This window comes from Lagopus muta, chromosome 3, assembly GCF_023343835.1.
Source record: "Lagopus muta isolate bLagMut1 chromosome 3, bLagMut1 primary, whole genome shotgun sequence".
Lineage (NCBI taxonomy): Eukaryota > Metazoa > Chordata > Aves > Galliformes > Phasianidae > Lagopus > Lagopus muta.
In genome coordinates this window covers 46,596,667-46,611,119 of record NC_064435.1, presented here as the reverse complement: position 1 = coordinate 46,611,119, position 14,453 = coordinate 46,596,667, and the positions used below count along the sequence as shown (strand labels likewise).

General features: G+C 42.1%; 2 protein-coding genes across 3 annotated transcripts in view; one reads left to right on the top strand and one right to left on the bottom strand.

Annotated features, from left to right (window-relative positions):
* The window catches only part of ABHD3 (abhydrolase domain containing 3, phospholipase), a 34,177-nt gene extending 26,996 nt beyond the window's left edge, over positions 1-7,181 (bottom strand). The window contains exon 1 of the mRNA XM_048940598.1: positions 6,864-7,181. Within this exon, the coding sequence (XP_048796555.1) occupies positions 6,864-7,181 (318 nt within the window). The remainder of the gene's footprint in view (positions 1-6,863) is intronic.
* MIB1 (MIB E3 ubiquitin protein ligase 1) overlaps positions 7,034-14,453 on the top strand; it is a 71,419-nt gene continuing 63,999 nt past the window's right edge. The window contains exon 1 of one of the 2 annotated variants that reach the window (XM_048938805.1): positions 7,034-7,462. In XM_048938805.1, the coding sequence (XP_048794762.1) occupies positions 7,234-7,462 (229 nt within the window). In that variant the 5' untranslated portion in view covers positions 7,034-7,233. The remainder of the gene's footprint in view (positions 7,463-14,453) is intronic. The other variant, XM_048938804.1, reaches the window with a different exon arrangement.

The following is a 14,453-nucleotide window of genomic DNA, read 5'->3' as shown; positions in this document are numbered from 1 at the left end:
TGAGTCGTAGCTTGATTTGTTTTTATTTTTTTATTTATTTATTAACTAGGAAGTTACATTAGTGGTATTCTATCTTCTTATTTTTTTTTTTAAGAGAGGTGACTCTGTGACCATCTGGAGTTGGAGGAGCTGTTACATCCTTACAATTGCAAGTTGATCCCAGCAGAGTTCTCTGTAGCCCCACTTTTGGAACGGATTCCAGTAGGTGGTACAGCCTAGTTGTGAGAAAACAGGTGACACTTTGCCTCAGGGTTTTAAATGTGAGGATTTTTATTTATTTATTTATTTATTTAACATTTGTTTACCTCTCATCAAGCAAAATGGAAAAAAATATTTTTTGTATCAGCTTGACCTGTTTGGAGAATACATTAAAAGCTCCTTATTTGTGTATAAACTATATGAGAACTTTCCCATCAGTGCAGGAAAGATGATATTCACCGTTCCGGATATTTATTATCAGCTGGGGAATGAAAGAAGAAAAACATGTTTGAAAAGTTCAACTCAGCATTTCTCAGGCCTTCATGCGTATGACAAGTTTTTCTTTCCTTAAAGTGTGATTCAAGTAGTGAAGTGGTAAAGTCCATATATGTTGGAAGCACTTTAGGTTTTGAAGGAAAGAGCCAGCTGTGTATATGTCTGTATCCTTGGTGTTCACAAAAAATAACTAAAGAAATGAATGACCGTGGCATTAGGAATAGCTGTTTCAATTTGCCCCTTTCCTGAACTTTGCTACTTAGGCCATTATCTTCACTTTCTCACACTGCCAGATCTTTTTCTGTCGCGCTGCCTTTCTTCGCTCCTTCAGGGAATGTTCCTCAGCCCTTTCTATCCATCAGAGCTAGAAGAAACATAAGATTCAAAGGGAATGCTATGCTTTGTATCATTCGATTCAGCTTTCCATTAACTATCATCCCTTCTATTAAAGGGTGAGAATTCCAGTTCAGCAAGGTAGAGCTGGTATCCTGAGCACAAATGTAACTACATAACTTAGCACTGTTTCACTCTCTGTTTAGGTGGTTGAAGGTACCGTCAACAGCTGTTGCAACATGAAGGCTGCCTGATACTCTTCTCCCTTGGACAGCCTTATGTGGGATTTGCTCTGCATGAAATCAATTCCCTACATTTGAATACGGCTGATGAACTGCTAAACACAGGGTTGTAGTTATGTAGCTGTCAGAAATGTGAATTAAGTTCAAACTGATTGTTCAGAAATCAATGATGATAATTCATGGCATGCTGAAAACTGAGAATGTGAAACTGTAAAATAAACTGAATTCAGTATAAAGCAAGGAAATACTTTGAGGACATTTTTCTTAACATTTTTAATGAAAAAAAAAAAAAAGAATTTAATTATCAAAAGCTGCTACAAAACTTGAGATTTTTTTCTAAGAGTGCAGTAGAGTTTAAATTTTCTCCTGGCCCCAAGGCATCTTTTTTGTAGCTTAAGATAAAATGTTTTCAATTTTGTTTATTTATTTTAATTCCTTTATATACACTTTAAAATTGATAAAAAATTGCATTTTTAAATTTCAAACACAAAATCAAAGCATTTTAGAGTATTTTATAGTAATGTAAAAGAACTACCATACATACTTGGTAAACTCTTGTTCTGTTCACAACTGTACTATGGATCCATCTGAATTCAGTAGACTCACAGATATGTCCAATGGCCCTTTTTCCTTTAGATAATTCCTTAGATTTTTCTTTAGCATGATAAATTAAAGTTATTTATTAGCAGTAGACGCAATCTTAAATTAGGTGTGCTTTAAAAATACTTTATATATGTATGTTTAGCAACAGCTTTTTTTAAATTATTATTCTTGAAACTTTCTAGCAGTATTTTTATTAAATAGAGAATTCAACAGATCTGATGGAGTGTGATGGATATCTTACTGGAATTTAGGATTATATTATGTTGTGACTGGGACTTAGGATAAAACATACAATGTTTAGATTCTCCTTTAGTTCTCCATGTTTGATATTGCTTTAGCAGATTATTGAACATATATATTACTCAGTGCTTAAATAATCTTTCAGGCATTGCATTGTGCATATTGAAATCCTTCATAATAACAGAAGGCCCTATACTACATGTTTGACCAAGGACATGACTAATTGATCTTAACAAAAATTACCCATGAAGACAGTTTATTTTCCTGTCAGTTTAAAAATAAGACAGAATGGTTAAAGTTGGAAGAGACCTCTGGGTCCGTCTGGCCCAGCCTTTGTTCAAGCAGGGACACAGAGGAGGTTGCTTAGGACCACCGTGTCCGGGAGGCTCCTGAAGATTTTCAAGGAGGAAATCCCACAGCCTCTCTGGGCAACCTGTGCTATTGCTGGACTGCTGTGTGCCACTTTGTGCCAATTGCCTCTTGTCCTTTATCCTCTCACACTCACCTTTCAGGTGTTTATGGACATTGATGAGATCCCCTGAGCTTTTTCTTTTCCAGACTGAACTGTCTGGCTCTCCCAGCCTCTCCTCTCAGGAGAGGTATTCCAGCCATTTTATCATTTCTGGGCCGCTTTGAGGACTCTCTCCAATGTATCCATGTCTCTCATACTGGGGAGCTCAGAACTGGATCCAGTATTTCAGGCCTGGCCTCACCAGCACTGAGAAGAGTGGAAGGATTTCAGCAATTACAGAATCTGCTGGTGGTACTTTGACAAATACGACCCAGGACACCATCAGCCTTCTTTGTTGCAAGGACACGGAGCTGGCTCATGTTCAACTTGGTGTTTGCCAGGACTCCCAGGTGTCCTTTTCTACCAGACTGCCTTCCAGCTGGGTGGCCTACAACTGCGGGCTAAACATTCAGAGTGTCAGGTAGGAATGTGCTCTTTAATCTGCTGAGGTGTACTGATGTAGGAGGATTTGTAACAGACACAAGTACATACTTTTATGCTTTGTAGTCTTTCTCAGTTATGGTGTTTTATTTTGTTTTGTTTATCACAGTATTTCAGCCTTACAAAGTTATCCAAGGGAGAAGATTCTGGGATAATTATTTCAGGGAAAAATACCCTTCTTCATCCTAAAATGTTGTGGTTTTTTTTTTTTTTTTTTTTTTTTTGAAGTTTGTTTAGCTTTCCAGAATGGTGAGGTCTTAGATACTGGCACATTTCATTCTTTTTAGCAGGTCTCCAAGGAATTAGTTTATTTCCACAGTATGAAAATGAAGTAATTTATTTATAATTTCTGCTCAGTTGTTTTTCCTAGAAGAGAACAGCTGATAGAACTTGTTATGGAAAGAAACAGTGGCACTGACATTGGCAGTTATTATATATGTTGTAATTAACACATTCATAGGGGTAGCATAATAAGCATTCTTAGCATAGCATAAGGCAAACACCAAACCCACCAAAACTGCTAGTTCTGTTGTATGACAGCTTGCTCACTATCTGCCAGTAAAAATAATTTAATCTGCAGAAACTTGGAAAAAAACCAGTGTCACTTACGTCATTTCTGAAAACCGGGAAAGAAATTGCATGGAGATACAATGTGACAGAGAACAGGATAGGTGCGTTAATGGGGAACAATACACAGCCATGTGATGGCAGCAGAGGCTGAGGAATTGGTGGTTTTTTCCCCTACAAAACCTAGACAAACAAGATGTGGCCTGATGTTAATGACTCATTCGTCAGAGTCTAGAATATGTTAGAGGATACAGATGGACAACTCCTTTTTCTTTCTATTCACTTCAAAAAATGTGTGGCAAGTTTATCAGACCATAGGTTTCTGTGGAAGTTGTTTACATACTTTCTTAAATGACATTTTGGGGCAAAACTTCCCGGTAAAGCAGCTTTTCACTTAGTTTGCAAATATTTCCATCTATCTTCCAGGGTTTGTCAAGTGAGTTTCACATTGAAGAGTACGCATATTTTAATAAAATCAAGGCAGTTGCTTACTTATTCCTAATGACTTTTCCTAATGCTTCTTTTTTTTCCCTCCACCAGAAAAAAACCTGGATTGAAAAATAACCTTTTGGGGAAAGCAGAGAATTAAAATCAGCTGTAGTCAAGCAGGACAGTCCAGAAAAGCTTGTATCAAAGTCTGTCTTCAATACATGGAAACACTAATATTAAGATTCTCTGATGTAGCGTGACATTTTGCAGACTCACAGGACAATGGGGCAGAGTTCAGACAAGCAGCCCTCCAGAATGTCTTTGAACAGGCTCATGGGCTGGCTGACCACCAAGGTCCTGTTTCCTGTGGCTCTGTGAGGTTTGTCGTGCTCTCTGTGAGGGTAACAGCTGCGCTTACAAAAGGGCCATATGCTCTCCAAGAATAACAAGGAATTTAAAGGGATGTCATTAGGTTATGCATAATGCTGAATTCTGAATAAACCAGAGGTCTTCTTCCATGGCGCCTTGTTGGATTGCTCTAAAATGGCAGGAAGCAGTGGGAAAGACCATAATCACCAGCTGGAGGATGGTGTGACTCAGCAATATGTGTAATTTTTGGTAGCCAGAAGAGAACTAGTTCTGTAGCTCTTTCTGTGCATCAAGATTCCTGCACTGAATGCATATTAGGAAGTCTTTGTAATTACAGTCAAATATGCCTAGAGCAGTGTGGATTTCCTTCTGCTAGCCTGTGGTCCAGCTGCTCTGTCATGACCATTGGAGGTGTTCAAACTGAGCTCTACCTCACCACAGAGGCAGCAATGATTAATCATAGCAGCACTGTTCTGGTAAGTAAGGCCTTCAGCTGGTGAGCTTTGGGACCAAAGATTTGTTAGAGGTGACTTAAAATGCCACATGCATTTATCTGTATAACAAACCAACCAACCAACAAATCCTCTCTGCCTGAGAAATGGTCTAAGCTAACAAGAGGGTTTTTTTTTTCTCTCTCTCTCTTTTTTTTTTTTTTTTTTCCTATTGGAAAGTAAAATCGTTCTTACTGTATTACTTTCCAAGTCTAAACAAAATGTGTATACATACCCAAAAATATTGTATCTGTCATTTTTCTTGCCATAATACATCAATCATGTTCAATGTTCTGTGGCATCTCCATCTTCTTTGTACCCTTTCCGAGTTATTTATTTCTAGCTTTGCTTTGGGTTCTTTTCAGAGTCCCTTTTTGCTTTTGCTGCTTACATTCTGGTTCTTGTATCTTTTTCTTTCCATGAGTCTCAAAAAATCCTTTAGGTGCTTACTCAGTTAGCTTATTTTGCATATCACTGCAGTGCTAATTTCCAGGCTGATACATGTTTCAGTGGCTGATATTAGAAAAATATTAGATAGGAACACTAACATCCAACCAACATTGCTTGAAAAATAAATTTTTCACCAAAGCTATATCCTTCTCCATTCTCTGCTGTATCTTTTTAAACCTCCATTCAAAACTGGTTTCTACTTGTTATTTTGAAATCTGTTTTGGAGAGAAGATCCACGAACTAAAAACGTTTTTTTCCTTACTGTTTGGTTACACATCAAGCAGGTGTACAGATAGATGATACCCTGTATGATTCTAAAATATTTTGACAACACCAACAAAATGACACAGCCTCTGTATTTTGAACATACGGAGAACTCCCTCTTAGCTGTCAGGGAAGCACTCACCTTCAGCCCATAGAGGCCAGTATCTGTGTTCATGTGTCTAAACCTCTTCTGTGGTAAGTCAAGTACCTTTACAGATTCTGTTCTTTTTTTTTTTTTTTTTTTTTTTTTTTTTTTTTTTTTTTAGCAAGTAAATCCTATAACTGAAAAAAAGCAGGTGAGTAGAAGGAAAGGCAGGGACTACTGGTATAGAGGTGCAAATGTAGTCAAAAAAGATCATTAGAAGAAGCTCCAGGATTACACCTGCACACATGCATTGCTGCTGAACTGCAGCATCCTGCTTAAGGCCTATGCTGTAGAAGATGCCATTCTTGGAAAAATAAATGTGACAGGTGAAATCTTCAGGTTCTCTGCAGGAGACTTGTCACTACTTCTTGTCTCAGACTCTGTTGGTTTTCCTGGCACACATACCCTGGTTGCAGAAAGCCTTTTTTATTCAGTCCTGTCAAAGAATGATAAAAATGTGCTCCTACTTATGCTTAGATACACATGAATCTTATACTTGCCAATAACTATCAAAGCCTGGAAAAGCATAACGTGGTAGATTTGTCCAAGATAGATCCCACATAGAACCTTTGTTAGGTCAAGAAATATCCAGAATTCCTCGGAGATTCTGTCATGTGTACGTGTTTAGTTCTAATTCCACATACCAAATCTAAAAGCTAGTATGAGCTGCGGGCTGCTTCTGTATGGGGAGAAGTATCTGCCAGAAACCCAAGCTGCCTGACAATTGCATGCTTCCCTGGGGGGGTACCGGTTGGCATAGTGTAAAAGCAGCAGTCGCTGTAGAAGTAGCAGTCAGATGCTGCTTGGCAGTGCCTATTGCCAGGGCCAAACTTTGTGTTGAGGAGGCATTTTTTAGCTTTAGTTCAGGGTTTGGAAGGGATGGGTGATAGGAGAGATGTGGTGGCTATTTGTATTATGGTGTTCTTCTATATGTTGTGTTAGAATGGTCACGAAAGAAGCCAGGAAACGATCTCGTGGACTCTTCTAACCGTATGAATACCCACGGAAGTGGAAAGAAGCATAAAAACGGTACAAATGCTCAGGATACAGGAGTAGCTGGGCTGCCTTTTTGTAGCCATTTCCCTGCTGACTGAAAAAGCACTCTTTTGCCTGGCGCAGATGCGCCCGTCCTTTTAAGTGGACGCCTTCAAGAAGTTGTCAAAGAACACAGAGGGGGAAAGAAAAACAATGTTTCGAATGAAGGATAGCATTCTGTTTAAGATTACAGAGGGAAGAGCGAGATGCGGCAGCCCGGACGAGACACCCCCCCCCCCCCACTCATTGCTGCCGCCAAATCACCTCACGGCGCAGGAGCCACAGGGCAGGGGGCGCTCGAGCAGCGTCACCCCGCAGTTGCGCAGCGGCGCCAGTGCGGAGCGCATGCGCAGGCGGGGAGGCGGGGGCTGCCGGCCGCCGCCGGTCTCCCTGGTGCCGCCGCCGTCGCGGCCGCAGTCCCCGGATGTAGCGGCGGTCGCGGGCCGGCGGCGGGCGGCCCGCAGGCGGGAGGAGAGCGGCCCGCAGGCCTCTGCCTGGCAGCCGCGGCTTTTGCCTGGCGTCGCGTCGGGATCGCCTCTCTCGGCGCGGCGGCGGCCCGCGGCCTCCCGCCGCGCTCCCGACCCCATCGGCGTCCCCCCGGGGCCGCCCCGCCGGCCGGGCCCGCGCGGCGCCGGCGGGATGAGCAGCTCGAGGAACAACCGCGTGATGGTGGAAGGCGTCGGGGCCCGCGTGGTGCGCGGCCCTGACTGGAAGTGGGGGAAACAGGACGGCGGCGAGGGCCACGTGGGCACCGTGCGCAGCTTCGAGAGCCCCGAGGAGGTGGTGGTGGTGTGGGACAACGGCACCGCCGCCAACTACCGCTGCTCTGGGGCCTACGACCTCCGCATCCTGGACAGCGCGCCCACCGGTGAGCTGGGTTGGGGCGGCGGGCCTTCGTCGGGGCGGGTGTCGGAGCCGGTGTGTGTACGAGTGATGGGAACGCCGCTTTGTCCTGTAACCAGCGCCGTGTCTGCTCGGTGTGTCGGTAGACATGAAGGGTGGAGGTACTGGGAAAAAGAAAAACCGTGCATTTCTTCCTTTAATTCCTCGTCTGCCCCGTGTTTACGTTTATAAATTCGGATCGGACAATGGGTTTAGGTATGTGCTGGCATGATGCGGCACTGAAACGTTCCCTTCTCTCTGCAGTGAGAACTCCAGAATGGTTCGGTTCGATGTCAAATGCAGTGGGCGTTTCCCAGGAGAAGCCCCTCAATAACGGGGTGATTGATGCTGTTTGTTGGGGTGCTCGGACATCGTGTTCTTGTAACATCCCTGATTCAGAATGCAGTGGCGAGCAGAGGCCGACTTTGAACCAGTTGTGTGTGGTTATTGCAGGAGGGGCAGTTAGTTACAGGGTTGAGTTGGAGCCAGCAGGCTTCGGAATAGACAGACTCATTTAATTAATTCTAATTAGAAAAATCTTCCTAAGAAACCCCACGTAGGTCTTTCATAGTGAGCCTTTGAGATGGATTTTGTGCTTCTCTGCCTGGGTAGCTTCTCCTCCCCTTGCTTCGTGGTTGTGCTTTGTTGTTGTTTTGAAGGGGAGATGCTATTAAGGCTTCAGCTGGAGATGGCTTTTGGAAGTCGTCCTTCTGGTTGGGGATCCTTGTCTTGTAGATGTTTATGCTTTGAGACTTTACCTGCCTTTGACGTCTTGTGGAAACCAGTGGGGCTGCTTCTGCTTACAGCTAAAATGTATGCATGAGGGCTGAGTATGAGCTTTGCGTGCTCATTATTGCAGCTCTGCCTGACTTATTTAAAAGTTGATATTGCAGTTAACTGTATCTGGAATTGTAAGCTTAATAATAATCAGGTTTATATCCCGATATTCCTGTAGTGCTCAGTTTTATGTCCTGAATATTCAGTTATGCTTATAGTTCTGTATCAGAGTTTTAATTTATGCTTCATGCATATATTGTTTTGGGGAAAATTAAAAAAATATTCAGGCTTTGCAAGCAATATTCTCCAGGTTTTTGGCCACTGAGTTCACTATCCTTACAGAACTGCTGCTTGGAACTACCCAGGTTGCTTTTTTCTAGAGGGACTTGCTTTTCAGGTCACGGTTCCCTGAAGATGGAAAGAGTAAAAATCTGTAAAGCAGTAAAAAGAAAGCGCTGTAGTCTGATTTGAAAGCTCGTGGGGTTAGAATGCTGTCAGTTTGGGCTGCAATCTGGTTTTTACTACTGGATCCATTTTGTATTCTGCCAAATTGCTTCCCTTTAGTTTTCTATCTTTTTGTGGTTTTTTTTTTCCACAGTAGTGACTGTCCATTGTTTAGTATAAGGGACTCTGACATGGGATGATAACTCGATTCTGTTGCTGGGGTCATTTAGACAATTTTGATCTAAGTCACAGCAGGAGTTGTGGAGTTGGTTGGCAGAGGTTTATAACCGTAACATTAACCATGGTGCAGGTGAGGGGGCGTTATGAGATGTTCTTAGTTTGCTGATAATTTATATCAGAGTGTTGAATCAAGCATATCTCATAGTTTAATGCTTAAAAAAAAAGCTCTTTTACAAGCATAACATGGTTTTAAGTTTACAGCAAAGGAAAAAAAAAAAAAGAGCAGTAGGAAGCAAAGTTAAATTGTTTATTGGTCTAGAGTTCTTAGGCATTCAAAACCTGACTTGATTATAGGTTCTTAAAAGCAGTCCTTGCAGCCAGAGTAGTTGCTTTGGTGAGTTTGAGGCATGTGTTTTCAGAAACAGTGGTGATGCATCAGGAATCCATGGGCTTGTGGAAGCGATGAATGGAGCTCATTCTAATTTAAAACAAGCAAGACCCTGAGTTTTGATACATGTATATACAGGTACATATGTTTGGTTTATACCAGAACAATATTTCATAGATTCAGTAATGTAGTGCTGTTCTTGCTTTGTAATGACTGCAAACTGTCATCAGTGCTGCAAGTACTGTTAACTTCTTGTGAAACTTTAAGCTGTTAGTATTAACATTTTAGGACTATTTTCATGAAAATCTGGTCAGTGATTGATGTGAAGGATCTCTTCTGGGCTGTTTGTTCTAGATGCACTTGTCTAAGTAGTGAATGTTGTTTTTTCAGTGATCACTACCAAGGTGGCTGTGCTAACAGCCCATTAGTGATCGTATTTCCATTGGCCAGCATTTATTTAAGCAAGGTGAAGTATTTGAGAGGATTTATTAAACTAAGAATCTGCCAAAAAATGAAAAAAAAAAAAAGAAACTTCGAGGAGAGTCTTGAGAGTACCTTTGTTCAGTAGTGTTGTGGGAAAGGAAAGAAAAGGTAAGTTTGAAATTGTCTGACACAAAACTACAGTTTTATCTCAAAGTAAGCAATATTAGATGTGTAGAACTGCGCTGTTTATTTAGGAGAGGAGGCAGACTCTTGCCAAAGGTGAAGACTACAGTAGCGTGCTTGCAAAGAGTACCTCCGACTGTTAACATAATACTTGTGGCCATTACAGAACTCTGTGTGTTTGTGCTCTTTCTGAAGATTAGTTCTACAAGGCCTAGGCAAAAATGTGTTCGTCATCCGTTTCCTCTTTTATACTTTTGGTTCAAAGTAACAATGTAATTTTCCTGCATATGGCATGTACTCAATTGTGTTTGAATAAGGGGAGGTGGTGGTGGAGCTGGGATCAGGAAATGAAATGCCGATGCAAAATTATCCTTCAATTAGAGTGAGTGTGTGTGTGCAACTCGGCAGCTGTGTGCTGCACTCTGCCTGTATTAACAATTCAGGTGTAACCTGAAAGTCTGAATGGTTTTCTGTACCTGCACAAATATTTTGCTGTAACCTGGAGAGCTGCGTGGAACATCTTAAAAAGCAGAGCATCTTGGATGATTTACCTGAAGTATTGACTTGTTTTTTTAGGTTTCAATTTAGGCACTTAAGTATGGTTGTATTGATTTTGCACAGTGGCTGCTTGTCAATATTTACAGAACCCCTCACAGCTAAAATTCTAGTAGTTGGATGAGCAAGGGTCCTTGTGAAGCCTGTTTGTGTGAGCCTGTCCTTTGTTCTGCCTGCCCTTCCCCCATGTCTCCTGCACAATAATCCTCCCTGCTCCTCTATCTTGTGAGACAGGACACATGCTATGGCAAGCCTGGCTGCTGCCAAATCCAACACTTTATAGATGAGTTTTGTTTGTGTGTTTTGGTAGAATTTGGTTAATCTCTAAGAATCCGTTGTTTCCAGTCTCACCATTGTGTCAAAAATATATGGAGTGAAAGAATGGGGAGAGCAGAGCATCTCTTTGTAGTTTATGGTTTCTCTTGCCTGATGGCAGTATTGTCCTTACGTGAAAGGATTCCACCTTCTTAGCAGTTCTGTAAAGATCCACAAGTCCCTTGGTAACCAGATTTTGTTGGTTCTGAAAACTGATTGGAATTGCTATCAGCTTCTGCTGCGTATAACAGTGATACTTCTTGTCAATCTTACTTCTAGTGCTAAAACGTTTTGGTTTTGTGTTTTTTTTTTTTTGTTTTTTTTGTTTTTTTTTTTTTTTTTGAGGGGAGGGAGGGGGTGCAGTTACATATTGCCACGTTTGAATGTGTGGTTGGTACAGAAGAGAGCTTTGTAACAAATTCAAGGAGCAACTGATTTGAACAGCAATGCTTTTGTTACACTTCATAACTTTAAGAGCAACCGTAGGTTTTAAAAACACATAGATAAAGGCTGTAAAATCTCTTACATTAAATGTATTAATAAGTAGCAACGGAGGAGATGTTGCCCAGGCAATCCAGGGAAGAGCTGGAAAATGAAAACTCCTAAATGTGAACTTCACACAATTTGCAGTTCTTAACCTTTCTTAAATAGCCTTTGTTTTGAAGAGCAGAAGCATTTTGATTGCTGCAGCTCGCATTGTGGTCAGAATTTCAGTTCAGCTTCAGTGCCTACACTTGATGCACCCTGCCAGTTGTTTCTGCTGCACTTCCTTTTGTATTGCAGGGTAGTTGTAGAGCATGCAGACTGATTTATTTTTTGGGTGAGACTAACGCTGCTGAGCATTTGGTCTGTTGGGCTAGACTAGAGCCAGTCTAAAGTAACTTCTTAGCAGTGAGTTTTGGTGATTAGATCCTTTTCAATTTGATTTGACCACCAAGGCCAGAGACATGTGAGGAGGAGCCCTAGGTGTGGGCACAGACCTGGATTCCCCTGCAGCCCCAGCTGAGAGCACGGTGAAGCAGGTATTGCCCTGCAGCCCATGGAGGGCAGGTGGATGCACCCAGCAGGAAGCTGCTGCTCACAGACAGGACCTGGCTGTAGCCAGGGGAGCAGCAAAAGGGGAGTTGCAATAGGGGTTGTTGTGCACTGACTGACCCCACTCAGCTGCCCCACCTGAAGATGGAGGAAGGAGGTACAGGGGTTGGGAACAAAGGCGTGAAGTTGAGCCTGGGAATAGGAGGGGCATAGGAAGTAGGTGTTGTTATCATTTTTTCTCATCATATCACTCTATTTTTGATAAGCAGTAAATGAGATTTTCCCAAAGTTGCGTCCAAAGTTTTATTTCCCCTCTTGGCAGTTGGTTGTTGATCTCGCTTTCTTTATTTCCACTCGTAAGCTTTTTCATCTCACTTTCTATCCCTGTCCGGTTGAAGAAGGGGAGTGATAGGTGGGTGTACAGCAGCTGGCTGAGGTCAGCCCACCACACTCATGTACTTCTTTTCTATCTCGTTCAAGTTACATTAATATTTCAGTCTTCTTAGATCAATAGTATATTCTAAAGTAGTACTTTTGTATTAGTGACACGAGTAAAGTTTAGTTATTGCATTTTATAGGTGGTAGTAGCACTTTGTTTCAGCTTTCTTTTTAGTAGGTGAAGTTAGAACTGCCTCTTTGTCCACTGTTGCCGGAAGCATTCAAAGCCACTTCTCCCTCCGGATCTCTAATGCATTGGTGAAACATCCTGTAACAGGATTACTTGCCTGCTCCTGCCCTCCAATGCGTGCTTTGTTATGCCAGCGGTGTTGTGTAGCACCAAAAAGAACAGGGTTGGGAAACCAATTCAGCTGGATACTTTTCCTCCTGGCTGTGTTTCAGCTGGGTATGTTTCCTGACTCAGTTTGCTGCTTCACCTCGCAAACCCTTTTGCTGGCATAATTAAGGGAATGGAGCAGCATGGTCAGGTGAAGCTGGCTGAGGCTGTGAGCAACCTGGTCTAGTGAGAGGTGTCCCTGTCTGTAGCAGGGGGTTGGAACTAGGTGATCTTAAAGGTACCTTCCAACCCAAACCATCTGTGATTCTGCATACCAAAGTGGGTGTTGCTGCTGGAATTGTGTATCAGGGAATGGCTGAATAAAGGAAGTTCCTATCAGGATGCTGTTTGGGAGTCTGTGAGATTCAAAATGTGACCTCAGTCACAGACTCCAAATACAGATAGGTACTGTTCTTTTTCAAGTCCCAGATGCTGTAGTCAAATGACTTCTGAGTCAGTCATTTTTTTCTTGTTCATTCTTAAGGAAGTCACCTTAGCTTCAGTGGCTTGAAATGGTTAGCTTTTATTTACGTGTACCATGAGATAGTATGGTTCTTTATTACAGGACTCCTATTTATATTCCTCTTTTTCTCCCTTTTCCTGCTGCTTGGACCAATTTAAGAATCCTGCAGGCATCCAATTACTTAGTCCTTTTACATCCAGAGTAAATGTAATGCTTGGCAAGCTGTCTTCCCTGAAGTTCAGCAGCTATTAAAAAATTCCAAATATGCACAGCTGCTCTGTTTCCTTTTTGAAATACCAATTTAGCAATCCATTTTTTAAAACTCCAAGTGCTGCCACTCAGCCCTACAAGGCCAAGGCTTATATCTGGTAAGACTCTTTAAGCAGGACAACAAAGTGGTAATTGGTTCCAGCTTTCTGAATGCATCTGCTCTTGAAGGCTACCAAAAATAGTGTAGTGGTCCACTATGCTTTGTAGCAGAGAGACAGTTGTCCTAAGTACACACTTAATACCAGGTGTCAAAATCTTAGTGTACAGAGCCAAGGAAGTTAGCTTCCCTGACCCTCCATGTTGTGGAAAAGGTCATCAGTGGTTTGGGAGTGTGATATAAGCATGGATGATTCAGAGCTCTTGCTTTGTAAGAAAATTTTTAGATGTTTAGATGGTAACGATGTTACCAGGCATTAAGTACTTCCAAATGTAGAAGGATAGTTGTAGGTAATTATCATGGTATAAAAGTTGTGTTGGCTGGAATTGGGGTCAGCAAATAATGTCATGAATTACAGGAGCTGTCTGTGCCAGGCCTGCAAAACTTTAGCATGGAATTCGTGGTCAAGGTATGGATGCTGCCTGAGCCATGAACTGCTCCAGCAGTTACAGTGATCATTTAGCCTAATGTCAGCAACTTCAGGGTAGTTGCTGTTTCTAAAGGCTATCTTCAGCTGCCCCAAAATACTGCTTCCATCTTTATAACACTGTGCAGCCTTTGCTCCAAAAGCGTTGCCCTTTTCAGCCTTACTCTTCTATTTCAGTGTATCTGAAAAATCTGTAATCATGAGGCTGGAAATCTTCCTAAATAAGTTTTGTTTGTTTTTTTTTTAATAAAAAGCTTGAAGATGATGAAGTGAGAAACTTTCTTGATTAGGAGAAATGATGCATGAGATACACCAAAAGATTATTTGGAGGGATGTCGACAGGCTGGCAGGAATCTCATGTAATTCAGAAAGGGGAGGAATAATCCCTGCAGGGTATGTATTAGGGGACAACTGGCTGGAAATCTGTGGTTCAAGAAAGGTCCTGGGGGTTCCTGATGGATGGCGAAATGCCCAGGAGCCAGCGGCATGTCTGTTTGGCCTTGCAGTACTGGTGGCACTTTAGGTGAAGTGCTGCCAGCACGTGGAGGGAGTTGATCCTTCCTTACAGGCTGCACCTGGAATGTG